The sequence below is a fragment of the Penaeus monodon genome, chromosome 42 (genome assembly GCF_015228065.2).
Source record: "Penaeus monodon isolate SGIC_2016 chromosome 42, NSTDA_Pmon_1, whole genome shotgun sequence".
In the NCBI taxonomy this organism is placed as follows: Eukaryota; Metazoa; Arthropoda; class Malacostraca; order Decapoda; family Penaeidae; genus Penaeus; species Penaeus monodon.
The window spans coordinates 28,250,012-28,266,371 of record NC_051427.1 but is presented as its reverse complement, the minus strand read 5'-3'; the positions used below and the strand labels follow the sequence as shown (position 1 = coordinate 28,266,371).

Genomic DNA, 16,360 nt, shown 5'->3' with positions numbered 1-16,360 from the left:
GAAGGGAGAGGGAGAGGGAGAGATGGAGGGAGGGAAGGAAGAAGGGAGAGAGAGAGAGCGAGAGAGAGAGAGAGAGAGAGAGAGAGAGAGAGAGAGAGAGAGACAGAGACTGACAGAGAGAGAGAGAGAGAGAGAGAGAGAGAGAGAGAGAGAGAGAGAGAGAGAGAGAGAGAGAGAGAGAGAGAGAGAGAAAGAGAGAGAGAGAGAGAGAAATTAAGAGAGAGAAAAATACAAATACAGAGATGCATGGAAAAAGAAAAACAAGCCGACAATAGAAATCATCTACCCGAGCGACTGACAAACAATCAAACGGACTGGCAGAGATCAGACAAATGAGGAGGATATGCCAGTGACACACACGAAGAGCTGCTAAGTTCTTTGTTGATTTATACCGTGTTATCAGACTGCACCGGCCGCGCGAAGGCAACATTGCAACATTCCACTCTCCTTCCGTCATCCTCCCTTCTCTCTCCTCCCTTTCGTTTCGCCTTTTCCCTTTCGGCGCCTTTCGCTTCTCCTCTTTATCGTACTTTGTCTTTTACGTTTTTTTCGCTTTTTTTCTTATCTTTTTCGTTTTTTTCCCGCTTTTTCACTTGTCTTTTCCGCTTTTTCGTTTCTTCTCATAATCGTTTTTTTCTCTTTCTCTCTTTTTCTCTTTTTCACTTTTTCGTTTCTTCTCTTTATTGTTTTTTTCGCCTTTCCTGTTTTTTCTTGAGGTGGTTTTGAGGTTGACTGAGAAACGATATGTAGAGGGATAGGAAGATGAAGGGAGTGAACTGGTGATAGATAGATAGATAGACAGATCGATAATTAAGTAGAGAGAGAGATAAAGACATAGAAAAGGAGAGATAGACAGTAGGGAAAGGGAGGGAGAAAGAATAACACCCTACGAAGAATAAGAGAAACGGAGACAAATAGACAAGGACAGACACAAAGCCAGACAGACATTTGGAGACAGATACCCCCCCCCTTAAAAAAAAAGAAAGAAAGAAAAAAAAGACAGAACGACCTCAAGCATCCATCAGCGAGGCGAGGCTGCCCGACCGGCCACCGGAAGTCAATATCACTCTGGCCTGCATCACCCTCTCTCTCCTCCTCCTCCTCCTCCTCCCCCGTCGCCGCCGCCGCCGCCGCCGCCGCCTGCGCTTACAGTGTAGTTAATCCTTTCGTGGCTGGAGGTGCACCTTCGTCAGTGTCTTCGTCGAGAGCTCCCGGGATGCCTTTCGAGCGGAGGACACGCGAGGAGAAGACGGGGGGCGAGAGGCCAGGTGGATGCGACTTCGATTCTGTGCTCGGTAGGGGTCGTGTGCATAAGGGGGGGGCGTTGGGTTTGTGTGTGTGGAGGGAGGGAGGGAGGGAGGGAGGGAGGGAGGGAGTGAGGGAGGGAGGGAAAGAGAGGGAGTGAGGGAGGGTGGGAAAGAGCGAGAGAGAGAGAGAGAGAGAGAGAGAGAGAGAGAGAGAGAGAGAGAGAGAGAGAGAGAGAGAGAGAGAGAGAGAGAGAGAGAGAGAGATGGCAGATGTACAGATAGACAGACATACAGATGGATGAAAAAAGAAATGGATAGATACGTGCAGACATAACCATATATAAATACCCATTTATATGTATATCTAACTCCCTCTGTGTGTATATGTATGTATATATATATATATATATATATATATATATATATATAGAGAGAGAGAGAGAGAGAGAGAGAGAGAGAGAGAGAGCGAGAGAGAAATATCAAAGGAAACTGATTTAACGAGGGACGTTGGGGGGGGGGGGGTGCCTCGCACGTGCTCAATGCCACAGGTGTGTCGCAATAGAGAGCCACAGTCACAGTGCCACGCGGTCTTAAGTATTACGCCACCCCGCTGTACCCTAAGATGGAAAGCGAGAGCGATGTGAACCGGAGGCGGAAGGAAATTCGTGAAAGGCATTTTTATTTGAACTTTTTGGTTTCATTTCGATTTCGATGTTTATTTTTTTGTTCTATTTGTTCATCTATATTATTTTTTGCATTGCTAAGGTGTCAGTTCAAGAATGGGGAACGAAAGGGGGAGAAAAGGAGAGATGGAAAGGAGAGAAGGAAAAGAAGGTAAAGGTATAGAAAAAAAAGGGAAGAATGAATGAAATGACAGAAATAAAAAACAAAAGAGGAGTAAGAATAAGATAAAAAAAAAAATCCGAAATGATAAAAAAAAGAAATAAAAAGAGAGAAAAAAAGGGAAAAAAGTGTAAAGAAAATTCACACACGACCCTATCCCGCTGGTATGATAAGTAGCGCATGGTTAGCCGCTGCCTCTGGATCTCCCTTTGCAATTATGCATGCATCCCACCCGTACTCAGGGGCAACTGCTCGGGGCAATTACCAGTGCAAATAACTGGGCCTGTAATTACCTGTCTTGGCAACCCTCTAACCATCCTATTTGGCTTGTTTACCTTTTAAAGAGATGTATGTCTGGTCGGTCGGGGTATCAAGTTGAAATTAAGCGCGCTATTTACTGCGTTGCATCGTTCCGGGAATTAATTTCATTGGGATGGTTTCATTGGCGAGGTTGAGGGGTGGGGGGAAGGGAGGGGAGGGGAGGACTCGCGCTCTTCTCTCTGTTGTCGTCGTCGATCTCTCTCTGCGCAGGGATCTTCCTCGTCCTCTCTCTCTCTCTCTCTCTCTCTCTCTCTCTCTTCTCTCTCTCTCTCTTTGTCCTTCTTTCTTCTTCCTCCCTCTTCCTCTTCCCTTTTCTCATTTAGTCTTTTTATTGCTTATGTATAGGTGCTATTTTCTCGTTCTTTTTCGTGTGTGTTGTGTTTGCTGTGTGTTGTGCTGTGTCGTCTTGTGTGTGTTCTGTTTGTGTGTGTCGTTTTTGTCGTGTTGAATGCTATGTTGTGTATGTCGCTGCTCTGTTGCGTCTTATGTGTTGTCATACGTGTTATACTACTTTGTTCTATCGTTGCCACATCCGTCGGAAATGCTTTTATCCTCGTACTCACCTTCGCACGTCCTTTCTCTCTCATCTCTGCACTCTCTCACCTCTCTCGCCCCATACGACTACCACGAGATGCCTGGCGCTCGTTACTGGTGTCCATAATCTCCTAAACTCTTAGATCGAAGGAGGAGCGGGAGTAGAGCGGAGGAGGGAAGGGAGATGCTTGAGCGAGTGGAGAGAGAATCGGAGAGATAGAGAGAGCAGTAGACGGATGAGCGAGAGTCGAGAGATCGAGCGAGAGAGAAAAGATGAAAGACAGACAGACAAACATGCAGAGTGGACAACACCTAAACCTCACCCGACCAAAAATCTACCGACCCGATCGTATTCTACCTCTCTTTTTCTCGCCTCCTCTCAAACTCTCCTCTCTCTCTCTCTTCTCTCTCTCTCTCTCTCTCTCTCTCTCGCTCTCTCTCTCTCCTCTCTCTCTCCTCTCTCTCCCCTCCCCCTCTCTCTCTCTCTCTCTCTCTCTCTCTCTCTCTCTCTCTCTCTCTCTCTCTCTCTCTCTCTTTTGTCCTTCTTTCTTCTTTCCTCCCTCTTTCCTCTTCCCTCATTTATTCATTTAGTCTTTTTTATTGCTTATGGATGTATAGGTGTATTTGTTGGCGTGTTCGTTTGTTTTCGTGTGTGTGTGTGTGTGTGTGTGTGTGTGTGTGTGTGTGTGTGTGTGTGTGTGTGTGTGTGTGTGTGTGTGTGTGTGTGTGAATGTGTGAATGTGTGTGTGTATGTGTGCGTGCGTGTGTGTGCGTGCGTGTATGTGTGTGTGTGCATACGCATGTGTATAATGAATACTGTGTGTATGCGTATCGATGTGCACACATCCGTCGGAAATGCTTTTATCACCGTAGCTCACCATATCGCACGTACCTTTCTCTCACCATTAGCGACTCACTCACCATCTCCTGCCACCATACGACTGACCACGAGAGCCTGGCGCTCGTTACTGGTGTCACAATGAAATGCTAAACATAGCTTAAGAGGGAGAGGAGAGGAAGCGGGAGAAGGAGGGGAGAGGGAGGGGAAAGGGAGAGTTGAGGCGAGAGAGAGAGAGAGAGAGAGAGAGAGAGAGAGAGAGAGAGAGAGAGAGAGAGAGAGAGAGAGAGAGAAAGAGAGAAAGACAGACAGACAAACAGACAGAGAGGGACAACACCTAAGAAACAGCGACAGAGAAAGAGAGAGAGAGAGAGAGAGCAAGAAAAAAAAATATTAACACCAGGACCCGAATCAGTTAATGTCCAGTCATGCTCCTTTGTTAGCTCGCCCGCAGTGAAAACCTCCCAGTATTACGATCGCTCTAACCCTTTCACTCCGGCCTGGGAGAGAGACTGTAGGCCTAGGCGCATATCCGCTCTTCAGGCGACGTAGGCCTAGAGACAAAGGGTAACGCTTCTCGTCTCAAATGCTGCTCCGTGAGCCGCATCTCGTCCCTGTGGAGAAGCGGCTGTAGGTGAAGGCAGGTAGGCTGGCAGACAGACACACAGACACACAGACAGACAGACTGACAGACAGACACACAGACAGACAGTTAGACACAGACAGATAGACACAGACAGACTGACAGACAGACACACAGACAGTTAGACACACACACACACACACACACACACACACACACACACACACACACACACACACACACACACACACACACACACACACACACACACATACAGACAGACAGACAGATAGACAGACACGCAGACAGACAGACAGGCATTAAATTGATAATAGATGTCCCTACCCTCGGATCTTGGGATTCTGACATACACTCGAATCCGAAGACAGTCAGACAGGCAGATGGCCGAACAGACAGACAGACAAACAAGTGCAAACAGACAAAATAAACAAATAAGACACACAAGCTGTGAAAATTAAACGTCTTCATTGTGTATATACTCCGTAATAAACGTAGACACACGAACGGAAAGTCAGACAAACGAACAAACAGACACGCAGACAGACAGCTCGACAGACAGCTCGACAGACAGACACGCAAACAGACAGCTCGACAGACAGACACGCAAACAGACAGCTCGACAGACAGACACGCAGACAGACAGCTCAACAGACAGACACGCAGACAGACAGCTCGACAGACAACCTAAATAGTACCGGCTCGTACACTGCCTCGCGGCAGTATCTGACAGACCGCAGTATAAGCTGCAGATGAATTCGGCCGTCTCTGCCTCTCGCCTGTGCCTTATTTTGATCGCGCGTTTAAAGTATGAATTCTCAGTACCCTCCTCGTTGATGGGCACTATATTCTCGTATCCCGTAGCCATGGTTCTATTACCTTTTTCCTTTCGTTTATTGTATTGAGCTCCAACATCATGTCTGCTCCCCCTCGGTGTTCGTTTCTTCTGTCTCTTTGTCTGTCTTCTGTCTATCTTTTCTCTCTCTTATATTTTCTCTTCCCTATCTGTTGCTCTGTCTTTTGTCTTCTCTCTCTCTGTCTCGTCTTTGTCTCCTCTCTTTATTCTCCTCTCTTTCTCTGCTTCCTTATATCCTCCCTTCCTCCTTACCTTTCCTTCTCCCTCCCACCCCCTCTCTCTCCTCACCCCCCCCTTCTCTCCCTCTCTCCCTCCCCCCTTTGCGTAACCCCCCCTCCCCTTCCCCTCCACAAAACCTTGGCAAGTAACACTATCACTACGCCCTTGGTATATTTTTTTGTTGTTGTTTATGTCTTGTTTATGTTTGTTGTTTATGTTTGGCGCGTAAACTAGTTTCGAAGGGAAATTACGTGTAAATGGCGCTGAGTATAATGATGCGATAATGAAAAGGAGGAAAATGGTTACGTTTTTGTTCATTGTTAGATTGATTTGTAATTTGTAGTAAAATTTATGGTGAAGGTGTTAAGAGCGATCATTATTGGTTTATATATCGTGATGGCGATTATTGATTTCTTTCATTTTTTCCTCGGTTTGAATCTTTTGAACTAATAGGCTTATTTTAGAAGACTAATTTAGGTAGTAATGATGATCATAATTATTATAAAATGATAATAATAATGATAATAATGATAATGATTACTGTAACTATTGGTATTATTACCATTTTCCTTGTTCGTACGATTATTATCATTTTTCTTCTAATTCTCATTTATCAAAATATTTTTAAGCAAGAGGAACGCCAACCAAACAAACAACAGAAACAACAACACATATGCAACTCCTGAGGACGAGTTAGAAATAGAACACAGAGAAACGAGAGAAAATAAATATATAAAGAAAACTTGCATTTCGAAGGCCTAAGCGTGTGTTCGTTCGTTCGTCGGTGCATACCAGCGGCCTCTCGCTCTCAACCCTTTCACTTCCCCCCCACCTCCTCTTCCCCCACCCCCCACTCCCCCCCACAACATAGGCCTAGCAGAGAGCATTTCTTCCATTGTCTCTTCGTTCACCTGAATTTTTTTGGGGTGTTCCTCCTACGCACTCTTGTGGATTTCTTTCTTTTTTCTCTTTTGCTCGGATTTCTTTCAGTCTTTATCCATCTTTTCGTTTTCCCTCTCCTTCGCTCATTCTGTCCCCTTCGAATTGTCTTTATACCTCTCTACGGTGAACAAAGAAAGAGAAAGATATGATATACGTATATATACATATACATACATACATACATACATATATACATATGTACATATATAATATATACATATATACATATATATATATATATATATATATATATATATATATATATATATATATATATATATATATATATATATCTGAAGCGACGCCGATCGCCACGAGACTCGACAAGTTCGCTGGACGTGTTATTAGTCGTCCGTTTTTAGCCCCGCGTGATGCCCGGCAGAGACCGCTGGGTTATAACCTACTTTAGAAAAATATAGGAATCGCCGCTCAACGTATGTGTCTGCTTCTGCTTAGAGCGTAGGCCTATCTGCTTATAAATTCATATAGGCCTAAGACATTTTCGTATGAGTCACCAAGGCTAGACGAAAATGTAATGGGGCGAAGGAGATAGAGATAGAGAGAGAGAGAAGGGGTTACTTAAGAAGAGTGAGACAGAAAACGGGTTTGGGTTGGGAAAAGGGTGCGAGGGAGAGAGAAGTAATATTATTTTGCGTGTCTGTCTGTCAGCTTTTGAGTGCGAGGGTTAGTGAGCAATATGGTTGAGTGATCACAGCACAGGCGTTAACCTCCCCTCCCCCCTTCTTCCCCTCCCTCTTCCCTCTTCACCCCCTCCTCCCTCCTCCCCTCCTCCCCTCCTCCTCTCCTTCCTCTTCACCCCCACCTCCCCTCCTCCCCCCTCCCTCTTCACCCCTTCGCCCCTCTTCACCCCCCCACCCCCCACCTCTTTCACTATAGCCTATTGTTTTATTATCTTACATAATTAACTATGCCGGATGGAATGTACTGACCGCGGCCGCGAACGTATCTCGAGAAGCAGTTTCAGTTTGAATTTGATAAATAACCGTTTGATTTTTGCCGGATATGTGCTGACTCGTGACGGTGAGAATTCTCCATTATAACTTTTGTAATCTGTTTATTCGTCTCGTTTCTCTTATATATTTCTGTAGGTCTAAGGCTAAATGTAAATGCATACATGTGTCTTAGCATATGTATATACATGTATACTTATATGCGTGCTTGAATACATACGTGCGTACGTACATGCATGTATACATGCATGCTCATACATACATACATACATACATACATACATACATACATACATACATACATACATACATACATACATACATACATACATACGCGCACACACACACACACACACACACACACACACACACACACACACACACACACACACACACACACACACACACACACACACACACAACCCCCCCCCCCCCCCCACACACACACACAAACCCACACATACAACCCCCCGTCCCCACCCCACCCCCACACGCTCAGCCCACAGCAATACGGCAAAGATTTAAAGAGTAATGCAACTGACGGTACTCTCTTCAGTCAGAGCAGCAAGTAGCCAAATTGACGTGCAATTAGAGGCACCTTCACCGCAAGTGCAGATCGTTGCAGAACTGCCTTCCGTTATTTTGAGTTCTGCTTTGCCGCGATGAGGCTTTCGGTCACAGTTGCAGACCTGCAGTTGCAGAATTTTGGTTATGTGATTTTCTATGGTTCTTCCTTTTTTCTCATCTTACTTTCGTTCTTTCTTTCTTTCGTATTTTATCAGATTTGTTTTTCTTCGTTTTTTTTCTTTTTTTCTTTCTTTTTTCCATTTTTTTTTGGCTTCTTCATTTCTTTTCGTTCAGTTTTTTTCCTTTCTTCTTCTTCTTCTCCAGCCTTTCTATCTTCTTCTTTTTTCCTTATTGTTGTCTTTCGTCTACCACTTCATCATCATCATTATCTTCCTTTTTCTCCTTCTTCTTCTTCCTCTTATCTTTTCCTTTTCTCATACTTTTACTATTTTCTCTCCTCTTTACCTCACTATCGTATTATTTATACTCTCCTTCGCTTTCGTCAAACATACAACTGATAAAAAAAGGAGACAGAGGGAGAGAGAGAGAGGGAGAGAGAGAGAGAGGGGAGAGGAGAGGAGAAAAAGGGAGAGGAGAGAGAGGGGAGGAGAGAAAAAGAGAAGAGGGGAAAGAGAGAGAGAGAGAGAGAGAGAGAGAGAGAGAGAGAGAGAGAGAGAGATAACTAGACAAACATATTTTCAAAATTCCAACAGAAAAAAGATGAATAATAATAATAATAATAAAGATAATAATATTAATAATTATTATTATGATGATAATAATAATGATAACAATAACAATAATATTAATAATAATGATAATAATAACAATAACTAACAATAACAATATTAATAAAAATAATAATGAAAATGCCAACGATAAAAAAAATATAATAAAAAAATGAGATATTTACATGTGTTCATGTGTTATTATTATTATTATCATTATTATTATTATTTTATTATTATTATTATTTTTATTATTATTATTATTATTATTATTATTATTATTATTATTATTATTATTATTTTATTATTATTATTATTATTATTATTATTATCATTATTATTATTATTATTATTACTGCTATATTATCATTATTATTATCATTATCATTATAATTGTTGCTGTCAATTATTTGCTATTCTTGTTGTTATTATAAAGAAAAAAATATACTATTTCTCAAAATTACAAATATAAACAAACACACGTACATACTTGAACCATATATATTAAAAAAAAGAAAAAAAAGAAAAACGTCATTCACGTGTAGTGTTTTTGTTCATCTGCAAGAAAAATGAAATATGCGCATAAAACGGCCAGACGAGAGATAAATTAATTCACGATACGCTCGTTATCAGTGATTGTCGCATTTGCTTATTTTTGTTTTTATTTTATCTATTGTTGCTCATTCGTCTGTGTTTTTTATTGATTTATTGTTTATTGTTCTTTGTTATGTGTATATTCTGTTTGATTCTTGTTCTTGGTCATGAACGAGAGGTAAAGGGAGGGAGAGAAGGAGAAAGATTGGTAGGTAGGTAGATAGATAGATAGAATAGATAGATAGATAGATAGATAGATAGATGATAGATAGATAGATAGATGGGTAGTAGTAGAGGTGGGTAGGGTGATAGAGAGGATGAGAGAGGGAGAGAGAAAAGGGGAGAGAGAGAAGAAGAGGAGAGAAAAGAGAGGAGGAGAGAGAGAGAGAGAGAGCAAGGGAGCACGAGAAAGAGAACGAAAAGAAAACGAAAACGAGAGAGAATAAGAAATAAAAACGAAAAATAGAGAAAGAGAGGGAGAAAAAAAAAAAGGAAACGAGAGAGAAAGAGAGAGCGCGTGCGGTAGGTCGGTGTAGCAAGATGTACACCAGTTGTTGCAGAGGCCATGACAGATGTTGTCCCTTCCTGAGACCACTTATTGCACCGACAGCACCCTCCGTTGCACACACTCGCCGCGGCTTCCGTTCCCACACCATCATTTTGCATGGATTCTGGCGACGGCGACGGCTGATGCGGCCAAAGGGAAGGTCGAGAAGGACGGCGATCCCCTTACGGTGCAGTAGCGACGTCGACCGTACTGCGAGGAACGGAGGGGCGTGTGTCGCGTCGCCAGCTGAGTTCTTGGCTTCCTCAAGACGAAAATATTTGCGAGTTTCTCATTCTTGATTGGAAATAAGGCTGGATTTTTTTTTTTTTTTTTTTTTTTTTTGCGTAGGGTGAGAGGATTATGGGCAATGTTGTTATTGTTTCTGATACTGTTATTGTTATTGTTGTTGTTATTGTTATCATTATTATAATCATTATCGTTTTTATTATTATTATTATTATTATTATTATTATTATTATTATTATCATTACTATTACTGTTATTATTATTACTGTTATATTTACTATTATTATTGTTGTTATTGTTGCCGTTATCATTATTTTATCATCATCAATATTATTATCATTTTCATCATTGTTATTATTCATTAGCACTTTTTATTTGTTATCGCTATCATTATCATTATCAATATTATTGTTATTATTATGATTGTTATTTTCTTTACTGCTACTACTACTACTAATATTATTACTATTATTATCATAATTTTTTCATTGTTATTGTTATTATTACCATAATTTTCATTATTGGCATCATCGCTGTTAGTTCGGGTTTGGAATGTTATATATATAAATTTATATATATATATATATATATATATATATATATATATATATATATATTACATTCATTTATCAATTTTTCATCTCCTTCGTTTAAGATTGTCATTCATTGAACAATTATAAACAAAATTCTTTCTAATTTGTATCTCAAACCATATTCCCCTTCCTCCCCCCCCCCCCCATTCGTCTTAAAAATGGGAATCGAGCTGCAGATGATCTATAATTCCTTTGGGGAAAAATGCTTAAGAAAAGAACTTGGAGATTAAGTCTACGGGACTTTGTATCCAAGTTTTAATTCAGCATTCTCTGTGGATACAGTTACTGCCGCAACATATATACGCACACGCGCTCGCTCTCTTAGAGGGAGACGTAGATGCAGGTGGATATAAAAGGGGAAACTGATACAGACACAGATGTAGATATAGGTAAAGACACACACACACACACACACACACACACACCAAAACACACACCCCACACACAACACACACCACACACACACACACCACACACACACACCACACACACACACACACACACACACAAAACACACACACACACACAAACCCCCCCCCATCCCCAACACCCACACCCCCACCCACCACACACACATTTAATTATTTTCTTGCCTTTTCCCTGTCTTTCCCTTCTTTACTTGCCTCTCTTCTTTTTTAATTTTTGATATGCATTTTTTTTTTTTTCCCTTTTTCCCTTCTTTCCCTTTTCCTTTGTTTCATTTTTCTTTTATTTTTTTCTTTCTCTTCTTTTCTTTTTTCCTTCTTTTCTCCCTTCTCTTTCTTTTCTCTTCTTTTTTTTTTTCTTCTTCTTCTTCTTCTTTTTCTTCAAATTCTACTTCTATTCTACTTCTACTTCTACTTCTTTCTTCTTCTCATTTCTTCTTCTTCTTTTCTTCTCTTCTTCTTCTTCTCTTCTTTCTTTTCTCTTCTTCTCTTCTTCTTCTTTCTTCCTTTCTTCTTCTTCTTCTACTTTTACTTTCCCTTTCATTTTCTTTTCTTTTTCCTCTCCTTCTTCCTCTTCCTTCTTGTTTTCCACTCCCTTTTTTCCTCACTTTTCTCTGTCCACTTATTTTGTTTATTTATATTTTTATTTATTTGTTATTGGGGAAAGAAACTTCTACTTCTCTCTTTTTTTTTTCCTCTCTTTTCTCTTCTCATTTTTCTCTTTTTTTCTTTTCTTTTCTTTTTCTCTTTTATTCTCATCTTCTTCTCTTCTCTCCTCCCTCCTTTTTCCCCTCGTATGCATTTGGACCCCCCCCCCACTCCCTAACTTTCCATTTTATTCCTCTTTTTTTTTTCCTTTCCTTCTTTTCCCCCTACTTCCTTTTTTCTGCTTTTTCCTCTTCCTTTTTTAATTACTTCAATTTTTCCCTTCTTTTTCTCAAAACTTCCATTCATACTTCCCCTCCCCCTCTTCCTTTCCCTTTTTTCCTTTTCTTCCCTCTATTCCTCCCTCCCATTTCTATTCCTTGTTCCTTGGGGTTTTCGGGTTTTTCGCGGGGGGCCGTTCGCTCTTCGTTTTGCTTGTTCGGTGTTTTGGGCGGGTTTTTCCCTTTTCTATTTTTCTTCTTCTTTTTATCTCTTTTCCTTTTCCTTTTTTTTTTTTCCTTTTTCTTTTTTTCTCTACCTTTTTTAATTTAATTTCCTCTCTTTTTATTTCCCCTTTTTTCCCCAGACTGGGACGTATTTTCCTTTCCCGGGGGGGGGAGGGGGGGAGAGGAGCTTTGGGGAGGAGAAGATGGGGGGTGGATCGGGGGGGAGAAGGAGGGGGGGAAAGGAAGAGGAGGCAAAGGAAAAAATAATAAAACCTAAAAAACAAAATAACATTAATAAAAAAAATAAAATATAAATCAAAGGATAGGGGGGACGGAAGAGGAAAGGGTTGGGGGCCTCACGTTTAACCTTTTTGTCTATACTGGACCCCCCCCAGACTTCCCGCCTTTTGCGTTAGGTAGTAAAAATATCATTTAATCCCCCTTGGTTTCTCGGTCCCAATTCTGCTTCCCTCGCCCCTCCGGATCTATCATCATCATCATCATCATCATCATCATCATCATCATCATCATCATCATCATCATCATCATCATCATCATCATCATCATCATCATCATCATCATCATCCCCCCCATCCCCCCTCCCCCCCGTATGCATCGAGAGCCCGCCAACCCCCCACGTCCTGTAACCTCCATCTGATTCCTAGCATTTTGTGCATGCGGATAACTGAGAAGCCGCCGCCACGTACTTCCTGCCTCTGCGTCTACCCGGCTACGCTATAATTACTATCATTAATGCCCATAAACTATGGTTAATCTCAAGAGAAAAATGCCGGGAGGTTGCATAGCTTCCGCCTCGCCACCATGGCTGCCTCGCGGGGTCAAGACAATGCTCCCGGGATTCGGTTCCGATGGTCGGGATTCCCGTTGTTCCGTTGGGTTAAAGTCGGTCTTACGGGAGAGAGGAGATCCGGGCTCTCCGAAATCATCATGCAGTTTGAGCAATAGCTTCAGGGTGGTCGATAAGGGCGGAAGTCACTGGTTGATCTATGGGGTTTTCAGTCTTGCGGGGAGAGTTATTTATCGTCGATGTTCAGGTATTGCGCTGTTGTTTTTTTTCCTCCTTTTTTTTTCTCTAGCTTTTTATTAATAAATATTCTCGTGTTGATATATAACTTGTGGTGATTGCCAAGGACTGGACGTGATTTATCCAAGGAGGGAATTCCCAGGGGGGAGGGGGGAGGGGGAGGGAGAGGTAGGCCTTGGGGAGGAAGGGGGGGAAGTCTATGGGTTGGGGGTGGATTCGGGAGGGGGGAGAAGGGAGGGGGGGAGAAGGAAGAAAAGAAAGGCTAAAAGAAAGAGAAAGAATGAGATGAAACGCTAAGGGAAAGGGAGGAAGGATAGACATAAGGGAAAAGAGAAGGAAATAAGGAAGAGATAGAAGACAGAGGAAGGATAGAAAGGAGGAAGAGAGAGAGAGAGAGAGAGAGATAATTGGGAACAGCTGAGCAACAGTTTAAGACCTTTTTTTGTTCTTTAAAATACGGATCGATATCAGACATTGTTCCTGCCTTTAATGGGTTAATGATTACGTAAAAGAGTCATTCAGTGGAACTTCTCTTCCTGTCGCTTTCCTCTTCGCTTTCCTCTTCGCCTTCATCTTCGCTTTCCTCTTCGCTTTCCTCTTCGCTTTCCTCTTCGCTTCCTCTTCGCTTCCTTCGCTTTCCTCTTCGCTTTCCTCTTCGCTTTCCTTTCTTTCCTCTTCGCTTTCCTCTTCGCTTTCCTCTTCGCTTTCCTCTTCGCTTTCCTCTTCGCTTTCCTCTTCGCTTTCCTCTTCGCTTTCCTCTTCGCTTTCCTCTTCGCTTTCCTCTTCGCTTTCTTCTGCTTCCTCTTCATCTCTTTCTTCTTCTTCCTCTTTTCTGTCTTCTGCTTCCTTCTCTTTTTGCTCTGCTTTTTCTTCTTCATGTTTTTATTATTATTATTATTATTATTAGTTTTGTATTATTTATTTTATATTATTTTATTATTATTATATTATTATTATTATTATTATTATTATTATTTATTATTACTATTATTGTATTTGTTATTATTATATTATGTTATTATTTTATTATTATTATTTTTTATTATTATTATTGTTATTGTTATCATTATTATAATAATAATAATAATTATAATTATCATCATGATTATTATCGCTGTTATCATTAAAATTTGATGCCTGGAGTTGCCAAGTCTGTCTTTTTCTCTATCTTTCTTTTTCTTCCTTTTCCCGTTCTCCCCCTCTTCCTTCTTTCCCCTCCTCCGCTTCATCATTCTTCTCTTCCTTCTGTTCCCCCGTTCATCCTGTCTCTCTCTCGTTCTCCTCTTTTATCTTCTCTTCCCATCCCTAACATCCTCCTCGTCATCCCCTCACCCCCCCACTCTCCTCCGACACCCCCCCCCCACCCTCCTTCAGGTCCCCTCGCTCAGTCTAACAGTTATTATTCCCTTGTTCTCCTCTCCCCTTTTCTCTTCTTCTCTTTTCTTCTCTCTTCTGTGTCTACAACGGAGAAAAGGGTGAAATCCAAACTATAGCATTGCGATAGATAGGTAGATAAGAAGATGGATGGACAGAGAGATAGACAGACAGATAGATAGATGGATAGAGAGAGAGAGAGAGAGAGAGAGAGAGAGAGAGAGAGAAGAGAGGAGAAACAGAGAGAGAGAGAGAGAGACAGAGAGAGAGAGAGGGGAGAGAGAGAGAGAGAGAGAGAGAGAGAGAGAGAGAGAGAGAGAGAGAGAGAGAGAGAGAGAGAGAGAGAGAGAGAGGCAGACAGACAGACAGATGAACAGACACAAATGGAAACAAAGAGAGCGAGAGATAGAGAGACGCAGAGAAGAGCGATAGACTGAGAGACAGAGAGACAGAGACGGCAAAAGCGAGACCGAGAAGGAAAATGGCAGTTCGGTCGCATTTCTTATGGCATTGCATGACTCCCCTACACAACGTCGTCACAGGGGGGGGGGGGGGTTAGGCTTGGGGGAGGGGGAGGGGGGAGTGCGTCGCTGGGCCTGCGCCATCGGCAACGCTGCGTGGGCCTTTGCACTCACGCTCCCTCGGCTCCGTATTCCACATAACTCGCGTACGGGTTTATACGCGGCCTCCCTTGCGTCAAGATCGGTATTCGTGGACCGACTTCCATCTATTTAGCCTTATTTTGGCAATCCTAACGCCGGGGAAAATGAAAAAAAATATATATATATATAAAGAACAAAACGCGGATGAAAAATAAACATAAATGAATCATATCCGGGAGAAACACCGACGTAAAAAAAAAGGAAAAAAGAAAAAAAAAAACGAACAAAAATGAAGGGCGTGGCTGCAAAATAAACGTTTGGCAACTCGACTCCTGGCGGGGATAGGGTTCCAAGAAGTTTGTATGGGCCTACGTAGTCGACTTCTTTTAGCGGGGAAGGAAGTCTGTTGCCGGAAGCCTGAAAGACCGTGCTATAATTCCCTTTTCTTTTTTTCCGCTTTTCTCTTTATCCCTTTCCTCCTACCACCTCCCCCTTCCCCTCCTCTTCCTTTCCAGATCTCCCCCCCTCCCTTTCCCTTCCTGGAAGATAAGCAGAAATTAAAGAGGGGGGGGTAGAGGGGGGGGGCAGGATTATGTTTCGAAGAAATGGGTGGAAAATGTAATAAGGGAAGGCTGGATGAAGTAAAAGGGATGGAAATATAAATCGGTAGATGGGTATGTAGATAGATAAATAGGTAGGTGGATTATAAAGATAGATAGATAGATAGAGAGGGAGAGAGAGAAAGAGAGAGAGAGAGAGAGAGAGAGAGAGAGAGAGAGAGAGAGAGAGAGAGAGAGAGAGAGAGAGAGAGAGACAGAGAGAGTATGAGACAGACAGAGAGAGAGAGAGAGAATGTAGGCATTTTGGGGGCCTTCACAAAAGTGACGGTTAGCCAAGTCATTGAAAATCGCAAGGCCTATTCACGGCTTGTACATTAAGATATTAGTGGTTACAACACTCGAGCTTTGATACAGAATCCATTTTTGATATCACATTTTTTTTTATTCTAGTTTTTTGTTGTTGTTGTTGTTGTTTCTTTTCCTTTCATGTCATACACTAGACACTGAAGATATAATTTTTATTTATTTATTTTTTTGCCATAACCCACACACGTCTAAACGCTGTATATAATTACTTTTAAGCCACGGGAAAAAAACTGTCCACGCTCGTAACCCC

The 16,360-nt window shown here is 41.8% G+C and overlaps 1 protein-coding gene across 1 annotated transcript in view; it reads left to right on the top strand.

Moving 5' to 3' along the window:
- The first annotated feature begins 571 nt into the window (after positions 1–571).
- The window catches only part of LOC119599467 (sex determination protein fruitless-like), a 42,672-nt gene continuing 26,883 nt past the window's right edge, over positions 572–16,360 (top strand). The window contains 1 exon segment of the mRNA XM_037949256.1: positions 572–1,295. Within this exon segment, the coding sequence (XP_037805184.1) occupies positions 1,217–1,295 (79 nt within the window). The 5' untranslated portion in view covers positions 572–1,216.